The sequence below is a fragment of the Hylobates moloch genome, unplaced genomic scaffold (genome assembly GCF_009828535.3).
Source record: "Hylobates moloch isolate HMO894 unplaced genomic scaffold, HMol_V3 SCAFFOLD_22, whole genome shotgun sequence".
NCBI classification, from domain to species: Eukaryota; Metazoa; Chordata; class Mammalia; order Primates; family Hylobatidae; genus Hylobates; species Hylobates moloch.
Genome location: NW_026652297.1, coordinates 7826585 through 7851624, shown reverse-complemented (window position 1 = coordinate 7851624; position 25040 = coordinate 7826585). Strand labels below are relative to the sequence as shown.

Below are 25040 nucleotides of genomic sequence, written 5' to 3'. Positions count from 1 at the left end.
ACTTGACAAAATCCAGCATCCCTTTATGATTAAAACCCTCAGCAAAACTGGCATACAAGGGACATACCACAATGTAATAAAAGCCATCTATGACAAACCCACAGCCAACACAATACTGAATGGGGAAAAGTTGAAAGCATTCCCTCGGACAACTGGAACAAGACAAGGATGCCCACTCTCACCACTCCTCTTCAACATAGTACTGGAAGTCCCATCCAGAGCAATCAGACAAGAGAAAGAAAGAAAGGGCATCCAAGTCAGTAAAGATGCAGTCAAACTGTTGCTGTTTGCTGATGATATGATTGTATATCTAGAAAACCCTAAAGACTTCTCCAAAATGCTCCTAGGACTGATAAAAGAAGTCAGCAAAGTTTCAGGATACAAAATTAATGTACACACATCAGTAGCCCTCCTATACACCAACAGCAACCAAGCTGAGAATCTAACAAAGAACTCAATTCCTTTTACAATAGCTGCAAAAAAAACAAAATACTTAGGAACATACCTAACAAAGAAGGTGAAAGACCTCTACAAGGAAAACTACAAAACACTGCTGAAAGAAATCACTGACGAGGCAAACAAATGGAAACACATCCCATGCTCATGGATGGGTAGAATCAATATTGCGAAAATGACCATACTGCCAAAAGCAATCTACGAATTCAATGTAATTCCCATCAAAATACCACCATCATTCTTCACAAAACTAGAAAAAATAATCCTAAAATTCATATGGAACCAAAAAAGAGCCTGCATAGCCAATGTAAGATGAAGCAAAAAGAACAAATCTGGAGACATCACATTACCTGATTTCAAACTATACTATAAGACTATTGTCACCAAAACAGCACGGTACTGGCATAAAAATAGACATATAGACCAATGGAACAGAATAGAGAACCCAGAAATAAACCCAAATACTTACAGCAGAGGGAAAGGACACCCTTATTCAACAAATGGTGCTGGGATAATTGGCAAGCCACATGTTGGAGAATAAAACTGGATCTGCATCTCTCACCTTATACAAAAATAAACTCAAGATGGATCAAGAACTTAAATCTAAGACCTGAAAACTATAAAAATTCTAGAAGATAACATCGGAAAACCCCTTGTAGACATTGGCTTAGGCAAGGATTTCATGACCAAGAACCCAAAAGCAAATACAATGAAAAGAAAGATAAATAGCTGAGACTTGATTAAATGAAAGAGCTTTTGCATGGCAAAGGGAACAGTTAGCAGAGTAAACAGACAACCCACAGAGTGGGAGAAAATCTTCACAATCTATACATCCGATAAAGGACTACTATCCAGAATCTACAATGAACTCAAACAAATCATCAAGAAAAAAAAATCCTAGCAAAAACTGGGCTAAAAACATGAAAAAGGCTGGGGGCGGTGGCTCATGCTTGTAATCCCAGCACTTTGGGAGGCTGAGGCGGGCGGATCACCTGAGGTCAGGAGTTCGAGACCAGCCTGACCAACATGGAGAAACACTGTCTCTACTAAAAATACAAAATTAGCCGGGTGTGGTGGCACATGCCTGTAATATCAGCTACTCGGAAGGCTGAGGCAGGAGAATCGCTTGAACCCAGGAGGCAGAAGTTGTGGTGAGCCAAGACCATGCCATTGCACTCCAGCCCAGGCAACAAGAGCGAAACTCTGTCTCAAGAAAAAAACAAAAAAACATGTATAGACAATTCTCAAAAGAAGATATACAAATGGCCAACAAACATATGAAAAAATGCTCAACATCACTAATGATCAGGGAATTCCAAGTCAAAACTGCAATGCTGTACCACCCTACTCCCACAAGAATGGCCATAATCAAAAAAATCAAAAAGTAATAGCTGTTGGTGTGGATGCGGTGAAAAGGGAACACTTCTACATTACTGGTGGGACTGTAAACTAGTACAACCACTATGGAAAACTGTTGAGATTCCTTAAAGAACTAAAAGTAGAACTACCATTTGATCCAGTAATCCCACTACTGGCTATCTACCCAGAGGAAAAGAAGTCATTACACGAAAAAGAAACTTGCCCACGCATGTTTATAGCAGCACAATTCGCAATTGCAAAAATGTGGAACCAACCCAAATGCCCATCAATCAATAAGTGGATAAAGAAACTGTGATATATATATATGTATGTATATATATATGTGATATATATGTGAGATATATATATATATATATATATAAAATGATGGAATACTACTCAGCCATAAAAAGGAATGAATAAATGGCATTCGCAGCAACCTGGATGGGATTGGAGACTATTATTCTTATTCTAAATTAAGTAACTCAGGAATGGAAAACCAAACATCGTATGTTCTTACTCACAAGTGGGAGCTAAGCTTTGAGGATGCAAAGGCATAGGAATGACACAATGGACTTTCGGGACTCAGGGTGAAAGGTTGGGAAAGGGGTGAGGGATAAAAGACTACAAAATTAGGTTCAGTGTATACTGCTCGGTGATGAGTACATCAAAATCTCACAAATCATCACTAAAGAACTTATGTAACCAAACACCACCTGTTCCTCAAAAACCTATGGAAATAATATGGAAATAAAAATTTATATATTTGTACAAATTATTTAAATATAATGTAATTATATATCTATATATCCTTTATAAATGAGAGTTCATTTCCAGCCTAAAATGAGTACAACATACAAACCCACGAGTCTGGCGGAGTGGCGGGGCTCTCCATTGTGCTTTAAGCATAGTGCACCAGAATATGAAACAGCTGGACAATTCCACAAAGGGTTTCGACTAAACATTAAGTCGTCAGACTCAATTAACATACTACTCCATATTTGCTTAATTACCTCAAACCAGTACCCTGCGTGTGGAAACGGACGATTGAGCGAAGTCTTCCTTAGACTCCGGTTCACCTCAGCAGAGCGAAGGAAGCTGCAGTGGGCTCCAGGAGCCCAGTGCGTCCTCACCGCAGGCCCCACCCACCCACGCCTGCCTTCCCTTGCCGCAGGCCCCGCCCACCCACGCCCGCCCTTGCCGCAGGCCCCGCCCACCCACGCCCGCCCTTGCCGCAGGCTCCTCCCTAGTGTCGTCGCTACAGAGGAGCAGAGGATGACGTGAGGACACGGTCGCGAACATCTCCTCGGAGCGCAGCTAGGCCAGCGGTTCCCACAGCCCTGGAGCCCAACGTGCGCAGAAGCGCCTCTTGGAGCTCCTCTCCCACAGATCTCTCGTCCTCTTCCTGGGCTAGGCCGCCCCAGGCGCGGCCCCTGCGACTCCTGGCACGGCCCCGTGCTCGGCTGCCGCCCTGGCGCGCGCCACACTGTCGTCCCCGGACGGGCGCGGACCGGCTCGGCCGGGGCGCCGGCGGCTGGGGAGGGGTCGCTGGCCCCGGGGCCGCGCATGCGCCGCCACCAACTTGGGGCTGTCAGTGGAGGGCGAGTGTTGGTTCGCAGGGGAGGCGACGCCCTTCGGAGCCAACGGGCCTCGAGCCGAGGCAGCCGTGGGAACGACTCATCCTTTTTCCAGCCCTGGGGCGTGGCTGGGGTCGGGGTCGGGGCCGGTGGGGGCCCCGCCCTCGTCTCCTGGCCTGCCCCCTTCATGGGCCGCGATGATGGCGGCCCTGTACCCGAGCACGGACCTCTCGGGCGCCTCCTCCTCCTCCCTGCCTTCCTCTCCATCCTCTTCGTCGCCGAACGAGGTGATGGCGCTGAAGGATGTGCGGGAGGTGAAGGAGGAGAATACGCTGAATGAGAAGCTTTTCTTGCTGGCGTGCGACAAGGGTGAGAGTCAGGCCCCTTTCTTCTCCTCTGGACGCCCCTGCCCTCCAGACCTTTCGTCCTCTACCCCGCCTCAACTTATATCAGGGCATTCCCTCTGTCTCAGGCGCCGAGTGTCTTCCCGCCTCGCCTGCTGCCTCAGGCGGTCTTCTCCTCACCGCCTCTGCCCTGTGAGTGTGGAGCTCGCGGGCGAGTGGATCTGGGGCTGCGCCCTCCGAGCGCGGCACCGTGGGGGGCGGCTCTGGCTTTGGGGTCCGGGGTTTAGGTAGCGCCTTGGGAGCCCCGACCCCAGCGTTGTAGCGCCGCCCTTGCTACTGACTGCATGAAGGACCTAGTCTGTCTGGCTCGCAGTTCATTCCTTCCGGGAGTCGAGAGGCTAGTTTCCGACACTCCAGTCGGAAAATTCCGTCACCTTACCTTAGGATGCCTCGTATGGAGGGTTCTCATCACCTTGTTTTTTTCTTATAAACAAAACCAGACCCTCTATTATTTAGCTTCACCTGACCAGTGCTTTAGCCAGTGACTGTTGACTGGCATTAATATCGGAATATCCTAGGTGGAGATACGTGAAGTAAGGACGGGACGGAAGAAATTCTGCCTTAGTTGCCGAAACTTTCTCTAGATTTACAGAACGCCTTTGATTGTTAGTGCTTTTTATTGGAGAGAAAGATTTATTGCTCCCAGATCTTTCTTTGGGAGATAAAGATAGTGAAAAATAATTACAGGAATTACAGAGCAAAAATGTGTGGAATATATTTAGCGCGTTTTCCTTTTTTTAGTCTAGAAGTTAATCATTTTTATGGCCATATTAAGGCCATGTCACGCAATCATCCTTTGTAGTGATGCATATAACAAAAGGGATAGGAAATTGATTGCCCTAGGACTGCTTTTGTTTCCTACATGGAAACACTAAAATTTTTCTTTTTCCAAATTTATATGGCTGTACACTTAGGAAAACTCTGTTAGAAACATGCAAACTTCTGGAACAAACCCAAAGGGCAGTTTACACTATGAAAAGACTAACTACAGAGGATTTTTGTTTGTTTGTATGTGTGAATGTGTAATTAATAAATGACAGCCTTCCTAACCTCTCCTACTGCTTTTGAAATAGGATTTTATTTACACGATTTTTTGAAACAATTGACATATAAACAAAGTCCACCTATGTCTGTGGTTGAGCCACTTTTATGTTCTTATGTAATAGTATTAAATAATATTATGAAAGCAATATTAATATCGTTAAAGTCCACCATGGACACAACTTTGAGCAGTCTCTGAGATATAAGGAAACAGAATATATATCTACAACGTCACAAAAATAGGGTCTGCGGATTATGTAAAATCATTTAGTATTGCTGGAGTGGCTTGCCTGAGTTCTCTTCCCTCAAAAGTTTTGATAGAGAAAGGGGAAAAGATTGTGTTGTACTAAAATGAGTAAGTGCTATCTCCATGTATTCCAGCTCACAGTGCAATGGTTATTTTAAAGCAAACAGAAAGTATGTCAAGAAAGGAAATTTGATATTCCTGTCAAACTGAGGACAGAGAAATATCAATGGAATATGGTTGAGCAAGTATTTGTGCATTGTGTATATTTAGGATTATTGCATGACATATCTGAAACAAAAGAGAGTTTTAATTTATGATAGTTGTATAGCCTATTTAGTAGTACCAAGTGAAATACCTTGATATTCTTTGTCAGTTTTTTATTTTATAACATAATTGAGATGTTGGGGTGTAGGATGGAAACTAAATATGCATATTTTCCCCATATGTAAATTAGAAATTTTTAGAACAAGTGAGCTAAAATAAGAATTTTCTGTTTCAGGTATGTCTAAACAACTTCTTGAGTTAGATTTGGAAAAATAGCATAATTCTTACGCATACTTATGGGGTACATTTACATTTAAAAAGTGAGTTACAGGAATATTCTTTTGATTACGTGTTTGTATTTGCTAATATTGTTAAACTTTTTAAAATGTTACCTAAACCAATCTAAAAGTGAACAATTTCCTGAAGTAGCTATGGCTTCCACCATTACATTGGAGCCTTCCCCAGACCAAATGTTAAACATTCACTAAAGCAGCTATTGGGGTCGAGTGTTCATGCTTTTCATAGAGGATTTGATTTAAACCCCACAACCCCATGAGCCAGATCTGTTGTTGTCCTCAATTTGTAGATGAGGAAAATGAGGCTTAGCAAAATTTTAAAATTACTTGCCCAAGGTTACATTGGTTAGGAAATAGTAGGACTGGCATTTATCTTGAGTCTGCACTCTTAACCACTATGTTATATAGATCTGGTTGTAGTTGAATGAGTGAACATCATTTGTGTCAGAAAAGACACATCCATATTTGGACTTACTAGTTGAAATTAAATTTTCTTTGTATGGATGCTTTATAAACTTTGATTTCTGTGTATTACATTTGTTCAATGAAGGATAAAAAGCAAGCATGGTACTTCAGTAGCACCAGAGTAAATCAACTCTAGAGTATCTATGGTGTTCTAGAGTGTCTCATTCTTTTCATGTAGCATTCTTGTTCTACATATGCAAAATGTTCATAACATATTCTTCTTAGGAAAAATTGAGGAATTCCTAAAGCAAAAATTGTGGAGATGAGATGGATATGTATATGTTAGTGGATGGGTGGCCCTTTGAAAGATGTATACAGATTAAAGAGTACACAAAAAATGTAGGAAAGAGAAAAGGAAAAGATTTATAGTTTGTGATAGCTGGCTTTTATGTAAATAAGTTCGGTAGATTTAGGCAACTGCTGATCCAGCTAGTGGCCACTTAGTAATAGCTGTTAGTGATCTTCACAGTGGGTGAGAATCATCTCACAGGTAACATTGAATCCTTTCTTTGTAAAGGAAAGCCTTAATTGAAAGTTCCTGTGCCAGCAATATATAAAGTGAAGTCTAGGCCCCCCAGATAAAATTCTCAGAAAGTACACTCATGTTCTTTCTAGAGATAGAAAGGTATAATTCAGAGGTAAAACTTAATTGAAAGAAGAGCTGACTATAAATATGTTAATTTATACATATTTATATGTATAACTTTATACATTATACATTTATATGTATAAATTTATACATTATACATTTATATGTATAAATATGTATAAATTAAGTAATATGAAATTTAAATATGTATAAATTAAGAAATATGAAAAATTAAGTAGTGATTCTTACAGCCATGGCTTTGTCCTCTCTCATTGAGAATTAGTGTCATAATGAGCCTCTTTTATTTGTAGGTACCTATGGTGTCCCTCAGGTCTGTTAACAGCAGAAAGGGTAAATAAGTTTATTTAGAAAACACCTAAACTAAGTGTAGTTCATGTTAATTTTCCTCTAAGAAAAAAACCTGTTGAGTAGATGGTAGCTTTTAGTATATATTTGTAAATATAAACCTGCATAAACTGTTTGATTTGCTGATGATCATTAATCAGTTCATGTGCAGGAAAGAAAGTATGAAATGATTCAGTCCCTGCCAACCCTCCATGGAGAGTATTTTCAGGAAATCTGATGTGCAGTAAATGAGTCAGAAGCCCCTTCTTGAAATTTCAGCATGGGGTTAGGGGGAGGGATGGAGAGGGCAGATTTTCACCTTTATCACTGGGCTCATCCTAGTCTCAGTGTCCTGTGTCACCTTTGTGGTAAGATTTGCTATGTTGTAAGGAAAAATGTTTTGATGACTGTATTTCTTTTTTTTTTTTTTTTTTTTTTTTGAGATGGAGTGCAGTGCAGGCTGGAGTGCAGTGCAACCTCCGCCTCCCGGGTTCCAGCAATTCTCCTGCCTCAGCCTCCTGAGTAGCTGGGATTACAGGTGCCCACCACTACGCCCGGCTAATTTTTTTGTATTTGTAGTAGAGACGGGGTTTCACCATGTTGGCCAGGCTGGTCTCAAACTCCCGACCTTGAGTGATCCACCCACCTCGGCTTCCCAAAGTGCTGGGATTATAGCCATGGGCCACTGTGCCTGGCCTGATGACTGACTTTCTCCATAAGCTTTGTGTACCTTTGGGCTAAGGATGCTTTAAAAATGTGCAACAACTCCAGAGAGAAGCCAGAGTCAGAAGAAAAAAGTGCAACATTTCTGAGAGAAGTAATATTAAGCTGCTGTTTTTTGAACACCTTATTTATATATAATGGGCCTTTAACAATTTTTTTACCTATTTGAGAAGAGATTTTGAAGTCTGGTATTAGAGAGGATGGTGGTGGGAAGAAACAAAAAATGCAGAGTACTGAGTATTGGTGTGAAGTGTTATTTTGACAATGGGGCACCTAATGTAAGGAGGTATGTGCTGTGAGGAAAAAACTTTGCAGAAATGAGATGGTAAAGAGGGTATTGTAGGCAGCATTCTATAAACACTTCACAAATCATCATAGACATAGCATTTATGTACTTTATATAGGAAAGCTTTTCAAATAACCAAAGTTTTAGAATGTAATAGTTGAAAAACATTGCCATAGGGAACAGTTCAGTGATACTTTAACAACAGCAACAAAAGACTCAAACTGCGAAAATCTTAGTGGATAATTTATCTCTAACAGACTAGTAATTCAGCAGCTAGCTGCCTGGTAGTTCTATGATACTGATAATTCTTTATAGTGATCATGCAACTTTGCCGCTCTTTTTCTATAAGTCACAATCAAACTATACTTACCAAGCTGTTAATTGTGTTAAGGCACTGCGAAAGTGCTTTATCAAGAAAGTACTGAGTACGTCCCTATCCTTTAGGAGAATATTCTTTAATGGAGACGCTCTCTTGTGCTGTAGTGAGGAGAAGTAAGGAAACAAAAGTATGTTTGTATGAAATGTATCTGTTTGAAGGGAAGAAGCAAGTGCTCAATTTAACTTAAATGGCCTATATGTGATTTGGAGGATGGGATATTACTTGTACACAGTCAGTCTTTTATCTCATTTGATTTTATGGCAAAGAGTATTAATGTTGTTCAGTTTAATTTTATATTAACCAAATTTGAAGTTAGTTGTGAAGTGTGAGAGAATTTATTTTTTATCTTTTAAAAAAAATGTAACCCAAGCCAGACTCCTAGCTATACCTTGTATACAGACTTGGAGGAAGAGTGTGAAAAGTTTAAATTTTATTATATAGGTATTATTGTAACCTAATAATTCCTCTTCTTCCTTGCTGCCAGTGCTGTAAATATCTTCTTCATTGCTAACTCTTCCAAATTTAATGATACTGAGAAATTTAAGATTTAAGATCAGTAGTTGAATAGGTAATGAGGATTTCAAAAGTTATCACTAAGATATGATTAAGTAATGACTTTTAGGAGCCTAGATGAATGATAAGGACTAAAAGAATTCCAGCACTGTATCAATATAGTCATGAGACTCAGTAGATTTCTTTGGATGCCAAAGCTTTATTATGTATAAAGTGGGGGTGACTGGCACTGTTATTAATAGCTTCTGTTAATTTTTAAAAATATGTTTTTCCAGGTTAACATATTGGCCAGTAATATATTTTCCTAGCTTTATAAATATGTATAATTCAAATGTATATGAGATTAAATTTAAGCAACACAATAAATCCTTTCTGAGACTGTGTTGCAACAACCTGATATAAACCTGATATAAACTAAAAGTTTTAAACAACTCACAACAGCATTGTGAATGGGATCTCATGTCATTTATCAGACTCTAACTACAAAATAAACATTGCTTTTGACTATTCTAACAAAGAATATGCTGTTTATAATTTTTATCAAGTGATTTACTATGAAAAAATCAGCATTACCTTCTGTGCTATAGTATAATTATTTTCGGCAGCAGTGTGAATCTTTGCTCTTTTGCCAAATGATATTCATTATTATTAATAGTCCTCATTAAGATTCATAAGCAACTAAGAAATTATGGTAATAATTGTCTTTTTACAAAAATATTCAAAGTGTTATCAACAGTTTAGCCTACCATGTTTTTTAGTATCTTTAATTTTGAAGGTTTCATTTACAATAATATGGTTGTAAATACATTGGGATCTGTAATACAAGTTTTGCACATTTGACAAAGCTACATTTTAAATCATTTTCACTGTAAAAGGTCTGCATGGGTTTTTTTTTCTTTTTTAGAATTTGGTTCAAACTAATTTGAAGTTTGATGTCAGTTAACATTTTTATCAGTATTGTCATTTATATTTCCAGATCCAGCAACTGAACTTGATCATGTCTTTGTATTTTTTCACATCATCATTCTTTTTCCTCTTAATAAAACTTTGTTTTAAGCATAATTTGTAATATTTCAGTTAGAACGTTGGAATTGCCACACTCAAGTTTGTTTCAGAAACTTGGTTTGAAAAGCTTTACAAATTTTTTGACATTAAATTCTCTCACACTTCACAACTAACTTCAAATTTGGTTAATATAAAATTAAACTGAACAACATTAATACTCTTTGCCATAAAATCAAATGATATACTAATGAGGAAGAGGTGGAATCACCTGTTCTTAATCAGTATTGTAACATTTCTCCATTGTATTTCTCAAGGGTTTATTACAGTTGGCCAGAGTAAATTTGTTGCTAAGGATCTATGGGATCACTCTGGTATTTTGTATAATAGTTCATTTTTCTTAAATTGCTGATTAGGACTCACTAAATTGACTTCATGACTGTTAATGGGTTGCAACCTGCAGTTTGGAAAACATTGGTTTGGAATGATCATTGGCTGAGCCATTGAGAGGCACAAGATGAATTCGGAATGGTAACAAGGTCTAACTGAGTCCTATAGGGCTTTGTAGGCCACAGTAAACATTTGGCCTTTATTTTAAGTGTGATAGAAAATCACGAAGGTTGTAAGCTTGATATGTTTTGAATTTTTTTTTTTTTGAGACCAAGTCCCGCTCTGTCACCCAGGCTGGAGTGCAGTGGCGTGATCTCGGCTCACTGCAAGCTCCACCTCCCGGGTTCACGCCATTCTCCTGCCTCAGTCTCCCAAGTAGCTGGGACTACAGGTGCCCCCCACCATGCCTGGTTAATTTTTTGTATTTTTAGTAGAGACAGGTTTTCACCATGTTAGCCAAAATGGTCTCCATCTCCTGACCTCGTGATCCTCCTGCCTCGGCCTCCCAAAGTGCTGGAATTACAGGCATGAGCCACCGCGCCCAGCCTGTTTTGAATTTTTAACCAATAACTAGCTGTGGAGTGCAGAGTGGATTAAAGGGTGGGGCTAGAGCAGGAGTGAGCAAACTATGGGCCACAGACCGTATCTGCCTATTTTGTGAGGTCTTGGAGCTAAAACTAGTTTTTTACATTTTATATTTCAAATGGTTAAAAAAAATTTCATAACACATGAAAAGTCTATAAAATTCCAATTTCGGTGTCCATAAACAAAATTTTCTTAGAACACATCCACTATCATTTGTTTACATATGGTCTATGGCTGCTTTGTGTTGAAAGGGCAGAGTTGAGTAGTTGTGACTGAGAGTGCATGGCCCACAAAGCTTAAAATATTTGCTATCTAACCCTTTTTCAGAAAACTTTGTTGACCCCTGTGCTACAGTATAAAGTATTAATAAGTAATATAAGTTGCAATAGGGAAAAGAGTAAACAAGGAAGGGGGTGAGTGTGGGCTCAGTGGAGTCAGGGAAGTGAAAAATTACAAAATACAGGGCTTGGGGAGTTGGTCCATGTGAAACCCACCTGAGTTTGCTAATGGCACTTAAGGAGTTAGGCTCCTACCCTCCCTGGAGGCTGGGAGATAGGGGCCCTGTCTTCAGGTGTTGGCTGGAACAAAAGTAAATTTTTATGTCAGCTTTGAGTTTTCTTGGGCAGGCATTTTAAGAGGGGCTAGGGTCATCCTAGGGATCTGGCCTTCAGCTGTTAGAAGCACTTAGTGTTTTGTTCAAGTTTATATGGGCCAAGGTGGAGGCCTTGTGGAGAAGGGCTCAGAAAAGCCTGACTAGAGTTTGGTCAAGGAGAGAATCTTGGTCAGCAGCTGTGTTAGTTAAGCGGCTATTGCAGACTCCAGGAGGAAGATCATGGGAGTCTGGACTGCGGGTAGCAGTATACATGGAGACAAGTAGATGATTATGGGAGATATTTTAGAGAGGGGGCTAAGAAGACGTGCTGTTGAATTGGTATACTCCCTGTGGAATTGATTGAAAATGGTTTCTTTTTCCTTCACTGAAAAAGACTACCATCTAGCCAAAAAAGTAAACAGATTATGTTACACTTCCTTCTATGTGTTATGTTTTAAAAGACAAAAGATGTAACTCTTGAAAGCAACTTCAGTATAAAATGAATGGTATTTATATATTTGTCTGTCATACACAGGCATTTTGAATTGTAGTCCTTGTTCTATAACTAGCTTCTTGCTGTCTATTTTAAGTTTTCTAACCTCTTTTTACATATATACTCATCCTAAAAATTAAGACTGTTCTGGTCTTTTTTTTTTTTTTTACATAGTACATTGTTTTAAATGAATTGCAAATATAAACTTCTCTGAAATGCTTAGCAACCACTCTCGGTTTCCTATAGGTTCTGTGACTATAACGTGATTTTTCATTTGCATGACTGTGTTAGCTGTAGCAGGGTGGAACTTTTTATTTTTAGGGATGAAAATTATTTATTTGGTTTTGATTTTTAGGGATTTTCTTTCTTTCTTGGATAACTCCTTGACTACAATAGAAATAATCTTTGAAACCCTAGGGCTGGGCACGGTGGCTCATGTCTGTAATCTCAGTACTTTGGGAGGCCAAGGCCGGCAGATCACTTGAGGTCAGGAGTTCGAGACCAGGCTAGCCAACATGGTGAAACCCCATCTCTACTAAAAATACAAAAATTAGCCGGGCATGGTGGCAGGCGCCTGTAATCCCGGCTACTCAGGAGGCTGAGGCAGGAGAATCACTTGAACCCAGGAGGCAGACGTTGCAGTGAGCCGAATGGTGCCACTGTACTCCAGCCTGGGTGACAGAGCAAGACTCTGTCTTAAAAACAAAACAAAAACTTTAAAGCTGGAATATGTGATATTTGTAATGTACTTTCCTTTTTAGCAGCAATCTAAACTTTCAAACATGTAGCAATTATTTTTGTCTATTTGCTATACCTGAAATTTATAAAATGTCATAAGGATTTATTTATGTAGCTCTTCCTACTTTTCTGTCTCTAGCAATATGGTTCATTAGATAATCTGAAAACCTTTCTTCTTCAAATCACCTAGAAATTATAGCTAAAATATAATGAACATCCAGTTAAATGAACAGCCGAGCTTTCAAGAAAGTACAGGAAACAGCCAAGATACAAAAGTGAAGAAAAAACTGAAAAACAGGAGTGTGTGAACTGACACTATGGCTGCTCCATGGGTGGGGATAAGAGTTACTGTTCTGGGCATTGCAGGGATTTGAGTCTTAATGCCCATATGAGAACAGGTTACAAGGCCTGGGGACTGTACAAAGTGAGGAGTTGGATTCAACATCTAAGCATAAAACCAGGATCCTTAAAGGACGGTACCTTCAGCAAAGAGGTAGATGAGGAGAAAAACCAATCTACCAGCAGATGGAGACTTGTTTGTGTTATTGTGGGCTCTGAATAAGGGTAAAAATAAGACTCCTTTAAGAATACATAACCATGGTCCTGCCTCTTGTTTAATTATCCTTTCAGATAATTAAACTGTCATACAGAGACTATAAAATAATTATGTTTAAAATGATGAAAAAGTTAAAATAAGGAAATGAAAACATAAGAAAATAAGAGAGTTGGAAAGAAATCTGGTAAAACTTATGCAAATAAAAAATAGTCATTAAATTTTTAAGAAATCAGTGAATGGGTTAAAGGAGGAATGTGAATGGAAGCTAAAGGAGAAATAAGTGAGTGGAAGAAATATGTGAAGAAATTACCCAGAATGCAGGAAAGAAAGAGGAAAAAAAGGAAAAACAGGAAATCTTGAGAGACACAGATGTTGAAATGGGAAGGTCTAACTTAATGTCTAATAGAAGTTGACAAGAGAAAAAGTAATACGGAGATGAAGCAATATTTGAAGAGATAATGACTGAAAATACTGAAGAACTAATGAAGGGTAGAAGTCCTTAGATTTAGAAAGCCTAGGCCAGATGTGGTGGCTCATGCCTATAATCCCAGCACTTTTGGAGGCCGAGGCAAGAGGATTGCTTGAGGCCAGGAATTTGAGACAAGCCTGGGCAACATAGTGAGACCTCATCTCTATAAAAAATAAAAATTAAAAAAAAATTTCAAAGTCCTAAGCAGAATAAATAAAAAATTACTCCTCACCTAGACACATCACGATAAAATATAGCAGAATTTTTATGTGTAGCATTCTACTACTAAGTTGTTGAAATAGATTCACCTGAAATAAGATTTTAAATATCACTTTCTAGTAATAGCCATAAATTTTCACTGGTCTATGTTTGGTCACTATTGGTTCAACTTGTAACTTAGAGTATCACTTTGTGAAGTGTCTGTCTGATAAGGTTTTCCCAGGGAGCATTTGTGTCTAACTATTAACTACTAGTACTATGGGGAAAATATTTCTTTTTGTGACTAGTTTTCTTCTTGAGGGACCTAAGGAAATACATTGTCAAGAAAACTATCACCCAGCTTCCTTCAAAAGAAGTTGTATGTGTGAGGCAAGGAGTTTAAGGCCATAGATTAAAAATAGTAGCAAATTTATTTGAAATTTTAACAAATAAAATCTGTTACCTGTCTTTCTTACTCACTTATTTAGCCCAGTTTCAGTATTTTCTTTTTCTGTATCATGAAATCATTTCTTTTTCTATTTTCTATGCTGATTGTTCTTTCCGTTTATTTATAGACTTGTAATGAGCAACTATATTTGCATATCACTTAAAATGGCTTATTTATCTATTGTTTAACAAGTCAAATGAAACGAAACAAGCAAAGCGCCCCTTGGCTTTTTTTCTCTATTTAATTAGTATTTCTCTTTTGATTTATTCCTCATATTCCTGTACCATCTGGTCAGCAGACAAATACGGTGGGGCCTTGCTGAAAATAATTACTGCTGTAATTGTTGTCATTTCCTCACATGGGAGAACTGTTTTGTTGTGGGCTACAGTCACACGGAAGGCAATTTGCCTGTTCCTAACAAGTCAGGCACTAATCCTAGTCCTGCCTTAAGGGTTTTGTGAACTGAATGTTCCCTGGCCATTTAATCTAATCAGCTTCATTAATGAGATGGTGTGTGTGTGTGTGTGTGTGTGTGTGTGTGTGTGTGTGTGTGTTGGGAGAGTGGGAAGTAGGGAAGAGGATTTTCAGACATCTTTCCTTTACTATACATATCCTTGAATATATATGTATTTATACTGCTTTTCCAAAGTATGTTTTCTCCTGTAAAACCTCTTTATAATATCCTGTACTTATTACGAGATCTCATTTTTAACTCTATGTTGTGTAAGTAAATATCTATGTATATTTGAGGTATAAAACTTAATTCTTTAAGCTTTTTCCATCTAATTTTTCTAGCGTCCAGTCTGTGCCTTTGGGCATCCTTTATTAAATTGCTTTAAATATCTTCCAAAAGTTTCTCCTCTTATGATCATTCAGTTATTAATTTTAAACTAATAATTTTTATTTTATTCTGTACATTTAAAATTTTTCCACTTTTTATGTCTGCTGCTGATGTATGTATTATTTTATTAAGGTATAAATTTTCATCAAGGAAATGTTCACATTCTCTGTGTACATCTTCATATACAAAAATGAGTTTAGGCTTTTAATCTTTTAATTCAACAAGCTAAGTTTTTCTTTACAGTCATCCTTGATATGTCATGGATATTAAATTATGTTTGTATATTGTTATTTAGGTGACTATTATATGGTTAAAAAGATTTTGGAGGAAAACAGTTCAGGTGACTTGAACATAAATTGCGTAGATGTGCTTGGGAGAAATGCTGTTACCATAACTATTGAAAACGAAAACTTGGATATACTGCAGCTTCTTTTGGACTACGGTTGTCAGGTACAAGGCTAGATAATTTAATCCAGTTAACTTCTAAGTGCTGTTAGATATGCCATGCTTTCTTCCCTTCTTGTTTTCTTTCTTCTTTTTCCTCCTTTTCTTCCTTTCTTTTTCTTTCTTTATCTCTCTTACTCTCCTTCTGTCTTTCATCTTTTATTTGGTTTTGAGGTACTAAAAGTTTTAAAAACAAACCAAAAAAAACTTTGAAAAGTGTATTTTGAATTGATTTATCTTCTTCCTCCCAAATGTCATTTTCCCCACATCTGATAGAGGTAAATTATCATGACTTAATAAAGATGACTTTGTTTTCATTACCTGTGTTAACACTATTTATATTATATATCTAAAATAGTACAAATACTCTGGAAGTGTCAGAGGAATAGTTTTTTTCTGGCCCATATTAGTTACAGACACATCAACAAAATGTTCCTGCCTCAAAACAGTTTTCAGTTTGACTTTAGTTTTCTCCCAAGTTTTATTAAATTTTATTTTTTTGTTTGAAACTTAATGTTTGTTTTTATCTAAAGATGAATGATTTTTATCCATCTATAAAAGGTAAACCTTCCTACTTCATATCAGTTTGGGTAGAAAAACAGGCATGCGTGTAAGTCTTGAATGAATTCAATCTAGAGATTCTGAAGGAAATTTGATAATATTTTCCTTTCATTTTTGGTTTGCTTATGATGGGACTTGGCACATTAATTCTACCTCTTTTTTTTTTCTTAATGAGGCACATTTTTTTTTTGAGTGGCTTCAGGAGACATTCACAGCATATTTTCTGAATATAAGTAGCGTAATTCTATGTACATTGCTATTTTATATATATATATGTATGTATGTATGTATGTATAAAACAACATGTGGTACTGTCTCCATGTATATGTCTGGAGTAAAAAAAAATTGCTTACCCAGCAACTTCAGCTATCCAGACCACAACTGAGAAGCAGAAAGTAAGTAAAAAGTACCTCTGAGCAGCCAGTGGTTTGCTGCCATGAAGTTTACAAATTAAATTTATGAACTTTAGTTACAGGAGTCCTCCATCAGAGTCTATTTTTTCTCATTTTAGGTTCCATTTTAACATAATTAATTTCTAATCCATAGAGAATCTGAGGGACAATGGAAGGGGCATGAGAGCTGCAGTGGAATAAAATGAGGAGTGGTACCTCCGACACTATTTAACAGCAGCATTACATATGTGATATTCTCTGAGGGAGCTGTATGTTAGGATGATAATTAAGGCTTATAACAATGGCGCAGAGTCAGTAAGGAAGAGTTAAATTATATTCAGTACCTATTGTTTTAGAAGAAAGACTGTATATATGTGTGTTTGTGTATGTGTGTTTGTGTGTCTGTAAAACACAAAAGCAGAACACTTCCATCAAGATAGTTTAAATTTTAAAATTAAACACTTAAAGGCATAAGCTTCAGTTACCTAGAAAATAAGGGTAGAAAAAAATTCATACACTGATTCTGGATAAAAGAATTACTATGGTATTATAATTTTGTCTTTTTACACATGGTTATATACATGTAATAGTTTTGCAGTATACATGGTGTTTTCATATACTTGATCACATTCGGACATCACAGTCAACCTATATAGATGTTACATTTTATAGATTAGAAAACTGAGGCTCATAGACTTTAATGAATTTCTCAAAGTTCTAAAATTAGTAAGGACAAGACTAAGATTTGAATTTAATCTTCTGATTGCAAATCTCATGCTCTTTCTAGTTCACTGTGTTCTGTCCAGGTTACCTGTGTCTTATTTTATCAGTCCACAAATGTCCAGGGCCTTTGGTTGGGTGTAATTGTGGAAATGAATAAGTAAAACATGGGTTCTGCGTGATAGGATCTTTAAGACAAATTGGACAATTAAAGTATGTATGAATTACAAGTAAATTAAGTAATACAAAGGTATATTTGGTAAGTGTTGAGTGGTAATAATACTTGACCATTTTATATTGCTTTGCATTTATAAGAGCTTTCATGTATCTTGTGCTATATCAGTGGTTCTCAACCAAATGATTTTGTCACCATAAGGGGACATTTGGCAATGTCTGAAGATACTTTGGTTTCACAATTGGAGGGCAGGTTACTACTGTTATCTAGTGGGTAGAGGCTCCTACAATACCCAAGACAGTCCCCACAACAAAAAATTATTTGGCCCAAAATTTCAGTAGTGCTGCTATTGAGAAACCCTGTTTTATGTTTAAACTTTTGTGGTTTGATATACATTATTTAGAAATATAGAATAGGTTGGGGCTATCAAGGAAGATTTCATTGGAAAAGTATCAGTTGACTCAGCCTTGAAATATTAATAATTGCTAACATATATATAATACTACTCTCTGCCAGGAACCTTAAATATGTTCACTTACTTAATCCTCACAACATGGGGATTTGAATTTAATCTTCAAATTAAATTCAGGGATGAGTTAGATATTATTTTATTATTATTATTTTTTGAGATGGAGTTTCGCTCTTGTTGCCCAGGCTGGAGTACAGTGGCATGATCTCGGCCCACTGCAACCTCTGCCTCCTGGGTTCAAGCGATTCTCCTGCCTCAGCCTCCCAAGTAGCTGGGATTATTATAGGCATGCACCATCACACCCGGCTAATTTTGTATTTTTAGTAGAGATGGAGTTTCTCCATGTTGGTCAGGCTGGTCTCGAACTCCTGACCTCAGATGATCCACCCACCTTGGCCTCCCAAAGTTCTGAGATTACAGGTGCGAGCCACTGCGCCTGGCCTAGATATTATTATTGTCTCCATTTTATAGAGGAGGAAACTGAGGTAAAAAAGGTTAAGTAACTTGCCCAAAGTCACTCTGTAAATGGCAGACCTGGAATTTGAACTTAGGTTCTGGCTCCAGAATCCATGGTCTTACCTATTATGCTAATCTACTCTCAAACATGTAAAGACAGGTAGGGAACAGGGGATGTGGAGAAGGATGTAAACAGAGCCATGTGCAATGTATATTTTTGAGACAGTGAATTGATTTAGCATTTTTGAACAAAACAGTTGGGTTGGGGAGTAGTAGGAATTAGGAAAAATAATTAAAACAAAATGGATACAAAGGGCCTTGAATGCCAGAATAAGGAATTTGGGTTTTATATAATAGGGGATATCATTACATGATTTTCGAGAAAGGATGTGATGTGTCCAGTGGTATTTTAAAAAGATGAATCTAGTGGCTGAATTTAGTATAGATTGGGAAATGGAAAGTGGGAAAAGCTATAGCCTATGTGAACAGTTTTTGTAGTAACCTACATATGAAGAGGTTAAGGCTTGAACTGGAACAGTGCTGTAAGAAATACAGTGGCTATAAGAAGAGGGGGAAAAAGGCAGATATGGGTCCATGGCCTATATGGTTCCATGGTCTGTTAGGAACTGGGCTGCACAGCAGGAGGTAAGCCGCAGGTGAGCGATCATGACTGCCTGAGCTCTGCCTCCTGTCAGGTCAGTGATGGTATTAGATCCTCATAGAGGTACGAACCCTATTGTGAACTGCACATGCAAGGGATCTAGGTTGCAGGCTCCTTATGAGAATCTAACCAATGCCTGATGATCTGAGGTGGAACAGTTTCATCCGAAACCATCTCCCTACCTGCTCTATGAAAGCAGTCCCTGGTGCCAAAAACGTTAGAGACCACTGTGAGGAATTGACAAATCTTAGTGAATATTTTGATTTGGAGTGGGAAATTGAGAAGGAGTCCAGGATGATTTGGAAATCTTAAACGTGGGTGACTAGGAGAAGGAGGAAAGGAAAACATTAAGTTTAGAAGCTAAGTAAAGCTTGGGGCAAGGGAATGTGAATTCCAGTTTTATCCTTGTTGATTTGGCAGATATCAGGCAGTCCTCATCAGACAAACACAGATGAACATTATATTTCTAGGGAGAGATCAGGCTAAAGAGATACAGTAAGCAGTCATGGCCATGGGAATCCCCATCACCATTGTGAGAGTAGGTGAAATCATGGAGAAGAGCAAAGGGCTGGTGCAGATTCATTCTTAAGGAAACATCTACATTTAATAAAGAACATTACATGGAAAGAGTTTCATTAAAGACCAAATGAATTGTTGAAGATATCAGAGGCAGTTAGGATAATGCAGCATTGTGAAAGCCAAAAGAACAGCTTTTAACATATTGCTTAGAAATTAAGAAAAATTAGAAGGTAGAAAAAGTAACTGGATTTTGAAACTGGCATCAGTAGAATTGGAGAAATGATACACTTTGATTTGCAAAGTTTGACACAGTGAAAGGAAGAAGAAAACTTGAGTGGTAAGAGAAAGATGGAATTAAGTCAAGTTAGCAAAGAGCTAGTAAGCAAGTTAGCAAAGAGTGAGGAAGGATTTAAAGTTCTGGGAGGTAGGAGATGAGACTGGTATTTCTGCAAGTGAAGGACCAGAGTTCTAAAGACTGGAGAGCATCAAATAAGAATACTAAGGTGGAAAATGTAGCTTTGGAAAGGAAATAAGTAACTTTTTTACTCTGAGCTTAAAGGAAAGAGTATGGGAATTGTTGAAAAGACAGATTCTAAGGTAGGAAGGAAGATAATGATCTCATAAATATGTAATAAGTATATGTATTGAAGAGCTTTTAATAAAGAATCGTCTAATATCTGAGAAATTGGAAAGCAAAACTAGTGAGGATTTTTTGTATAACTATTTTTAAAATAATTTAAAACATTTATTTCCCCGATAACTGCCATTGATTGATCAAATAACATACCATTTGTGCAGAATAAGTAAATGGTAACTCCTTATTTACAAGACATTTTAATGTAAATGAATATTTTTATAGCTGAAGCTTATCCTTTTAAGCATTGAAAGATTTAATGTAAATCTTTATTCCTTACTAAGTAATGTATCTGAATATAATTTAACTTTACCGTCCTTAGTTGGAATAATTGAGAATGTAATTATTTTACTTTGCTTCATATGGTCTGAAACTATTAACATGTTTGTCCTTACATTAAGTGGCTTTAGACTGCTGTGCATTGATAGTGATTTTGCTGTACTGGTATTTAGTCTTTTCAGTAGTCAACTTTTAGTAATTCTTTCTTCCTTTCCCTCTACGCTGTTGGTTTTAATCTAGCTATTCTTTTATTCAGTAAAGATCTGAAGGATACTTGGGAAAGTCAGATATTCATCATTTATAGACAATTCTAAATCAGAATGCTTGGGTCTGTTTCTTTTGGGAAATAATACCCATGGAGTTTCTTTGTGACAGCTCAATAGGTTGCTGTTTTTAAATCCATGACTATTTTTCAGATTGTTGAAGTTGCCTGGTGTTTGACTTTGAAAGTAATGACATTACTATAGTTAGCTTTATTGGTTAAAATTAAAAATCGTAACAATGAGAACTCATGGACACAGGAAGGGGAACATCACATTCCGGGTACTGTTGTGGGGTGGGGGGTGGGGGGGGCGGGGACAGCATTAGGAGATATACCTAATGCTAAATGACGAGCTAATGGGTGCAGGAAATCAACATGGCACATGGATACATATGTAACAAACCTGCACATTGTGCACATGTACCCTAAAACCTAAAGTATAAAAAAAAATAAAATAAAATAAAAATCGTAGGCCGGGCACAGTGGCTCACGCCTGTAATCCCAGCACTTTGAGAGGCCGAGGTGGGCGGATCTCTTGAGGTTGGGAGTTAGAGACCAGCCCAGCCAACAAGGTGAAACCCTGTCTCTACTAAAAATTCAAAAATTATCCGGGTGTGGTGGTGTGCACCTGTAGTCCCAGCTACTCGGGAGGCTGAGGCAGGAGAATCCCTTGAACCTGGGAGGTGGAGGTTGCAGTGAGCCGAGATTGTTCCACTGCACTCCAGCCTGGATGACAGAGCAAGACTCCATCTCAAAAAAAAAAAAAATTAAAAATCATAAATGAAATATTTAGTAGTAATGGATATAGCAGTCTTTTTGTTCATTTCCTTCAACTGACTAAATATGCTAAAATCTGAAGAGAAATGTTTGCAAAGCAGAATAATAATGCTAGGACTTTAAAGCATAGGCCACAGCTCAATGACCCTGAAAGTTTTAAGGGATAGTACAATGGGTTAAATTTCCCATCTGGGTGGGGAGTTTTTCTGTGGGAAAACATAGATGATTCCTAAGGGTTGAGTGAGGACTCCAACCCTTTTTTTTGAGGTGCATAGTCCTATTTTTAGATATTCAAGTAAAGTCTGCCACTTTTAGTTCTATTTCTTACATCCAGATAAAGTGGATATAAACTTTACTCTTTTCAGTTACAAACAATATTAAAGATCGATATAGTTTTGTTCCCAAGAGCAAGAACATTGATTTAAATAGTTATTGAAGATTATAACAGTTAAAATGTACAGATTGAAAATAATCAGGTCATTTTCTTAGATTAAATCATTATTTATCCCCATGTTTTCCTTCTTCCTTTATATTTTTCCCTAAAAATCCAAAAACCTGATGTTACAGTTGCCAGTAGGACTATAGGCTTTGTTACAGAGTAGAAAAGTCCCCATTTCCTCAGTCTCCTTACTTTTTCCTCTTTCGAATCTTCACAGTGAGCTATAGATTGGGAGTAGAATGATAAAGTCACTTCTCTCTCCAGTCTCTATGAACTTTGGTAGCCTATTTGTGGCTTATACTTGATAAAATTGCTCATAAATGTCAAATTTGTAGCATTTTAGTCAGCCATGTGTTTTAAAAATGAGAACAGAAGGCTCTCACCTTTAGATATTCTCCCCATATTCCTGTTTGCATTGATGATAATTATTTTCATTAGACTGAAAACAATCCTTTACCTATAGTAATAGTTCTTGACAGTTTCTTTTATAGATTTGGATTGTTAAGATTCTTTTGGTCCACAGTTCAGGAGTAAAGATCTTGAAAAAAATTTTCAACTTTAAATGCTGCATGGATCAGCACTGTTAGGCTAATAATCCCTTCAATGAAACATTCATTATTTTACCAATTCATGCATTGAAACCAGGACAGAAACATGTGTATTGTACACAGAAGTACTCCTAAGGGAAGCAAATGTACTATTTGTACAGTCCAAATTTTTGAAAAGTATTACTGTATATAATACAGTTTAAAATTTTTAAAAAGTTTTATTTATGAATTAGTAAAAAGAAGTAGTTTACCTTTTTATCTTCCATTTTCATTTTTAACTTTTTTTTTTTTTGAAGTCTGCAGATGCACTTTTGGTGGCAGTCGACTCTGAAGTAGTGGGAGCTGTTGATATACTACTTAATCATCGACCAAAACGATCATCAAGACCAACTATAGTAGTTAGTACTCTTAAATATTTATTAATTTGGATTTTTAAACCAAAATAGATCTCTTGCCCCATTGCGATTTTTTCCTTCCCTCAAATTTATTTTGTTTTTTCCAAAAATAGATCTTTTTTCTCACTCTGTAAAATATTACTTTAAAGTAAGTAGACACTTGCAGGAATAATTAGTATTTCTTTCAGGAAAACTTTTTAAATTTAGTTGATATTTCCATAATTTTGTCACTGTGGACCAGTATTTACTGTTTGAAATATTCTGTAGGTAATGTTGAAAATATAGATTAGTTTGCAGATAGATAAGAATTAAATGTAAACAATGAAACCAACAAACTGGAAGAAAATGTAGGTGAATGTTTAACTGATCGTGAGTGGAAAGACTTTATGTGCATTCACAGTGGCACAGTTTTTGCTGTTAAAAAAGTTAAATTTTTGGAACCCAAACATCAGACAAAATTTAGAAAGCAGATGAATAACTGGCAAAAGATATTTGCAGCATATATCATAAGTTAATAATCTTAATATTGGACAAAAACATATTAGAAAAGGACATAGAGATAGCAGAAAATACAAAATGTTAAATCTTAATGATAATCAAATACAGTAAGATACTAAAGTTACCAAATTTACTTATTAAAGTTGAAAATTTTAAAAAAATCATTGATAGCAAGGGAGTATTACAGTCTCATATGCTACTAGTGAGGCAGGTATTTTGGAAAATGTTTTGGCAGGATCTGTCATAAGAAAGATGTTCATATGCTTTAACTTAGTGCTTTCTCCTCTGGGAACTTATCAAGGAAATAGTCAGAAATGTGGACAAAAATGTTGGTTGTGATCTTACTTGTAGTGATTTTTAAAAGCCCATGTGACATAATCTAAGCATTCCAAAATAGAAGATAGGAAATATAAATGATTACATATATGTACAATGGAATATTATGCAATCATTAAAACAGTATTTTTAAAATAATAGGAACATGGAAAAATATAACATAGTAAGTGGAATACTTACTATGGTTAAAATACCACAGTTAAAAATACACGCAGAAAAGGGACTGTGTGGAAATGCAACAAAATGTTACCTAAGAATCATCATCTCTCATTGACTAACCAAATTATGGATTTTTTTGTACTCTTTTTATTTTTCTTTATTGCTTTTGTAATTAGGAGGATAGTCACTACTAAGTAAATGCTAATTTTATTGTTTTTTATCAAATTTTAAACATGATAACATTCATTAGTGGTGACGATACAGTGAAACAAGCAGTTTAAATAACTGCTGGGAATATAGGCTGGCTATAAGCAGAAGAAAAATATTGTTTTAAGAAAGAATTATAAATTGGTTGTTGACTCGCTGCCATGTTTGAGAACTGTGAGAGGTTCTGCTAAATTGCATACTTTATTATACAGTAACTGAAAAATCTTACTCATTCAGACTATTACAAAAGTGTGACTTTCTCCAGAGGATAGTACCATCTAGTTTAAGTGGTGGTAAGAAACCAACAGGAATCTCACTCTTGTAATCCCAGCACTTTGGGAGGCCGAGGCGGGCGGATCACGAGGTCAGGAGATGGAGACCACGGTGAAACCCTGTCTCTACTAAAAATACAAAAAATTAGCCAGGCGTGGTGGCGGGCGCCTGTAGTCCCAGCTACTCGGAGAGGCTGAGGCAGGAGAATGGCGTGAACCCGGGAGGCGGAGCTTGCAGTGAGCCGAGATTGCGCCACTGCACACTCCAGCCTGAGTGACAGAGCGAGACACCGTCTCAAAAAAAAAAAAAAAAAGAAACCAACAGGAATAAGGAACAAAGGGCTAAGAATATAGTCCCTATCCAAAGGATCAGAAACATCTGAAATACCATTCAATTTTCTGCCACTTATCTTGCAGTTATTATTATATTTTGGTATACCTGTCCCATCTTCTAGCCTTTTAGTCCATTTCCTTTCCTGGGGGGAAGGGTGGGATGTAGTGTGGTTGAGTACTGGAACCATTGACTGGTTTTATTCATCACTATTATCACTAACGATTAAATCTTAGTGTTGGCAGTCCTC

The 25040-nt window shown here is 37.2% G+C and overlaps 1 protein-coding gene across 9 annotated transcripts in view; it reads left to right on the top strand.

Moving 5' to 3' along the window:
• The first annotated feature begins 3069 nt into the window (after positions 1–3069).
• Positions 3070–25040, top strand: part of TRPC1 (transient receptor potential cation channel subfamily C member 1) — a 99060-nt gene continuing 77089 nt past the window's right edge. For 6 of the 9 annotated variants that reach the window (XR_009211572.1, XR_009211573.1, XR_009211571.1 and 3 more), the window contains exons 1-3: positions 3495–3761; positions 15552–15706; positions 22889–22990. Coding sequence is in view for 6 of the 9 variants with exons in the window: in XM_058433366.1 (XP_058289349.1) it covers positions 3590–3761; positions 15552–15706; positions 22889–22990 (429 nt within the window). In the remaining 3 variants the exon portion in view is untranslated. Of the gene's footprint in view, positions 3762–15551; positions 15707–22888; positions 22991–25040 lie in introns of all 9 variants that reach the window. The other 3 variants (XM_032143559.2, XM_032143560.2, XM_032143562.2) reach the window with 3 other exon arrangements.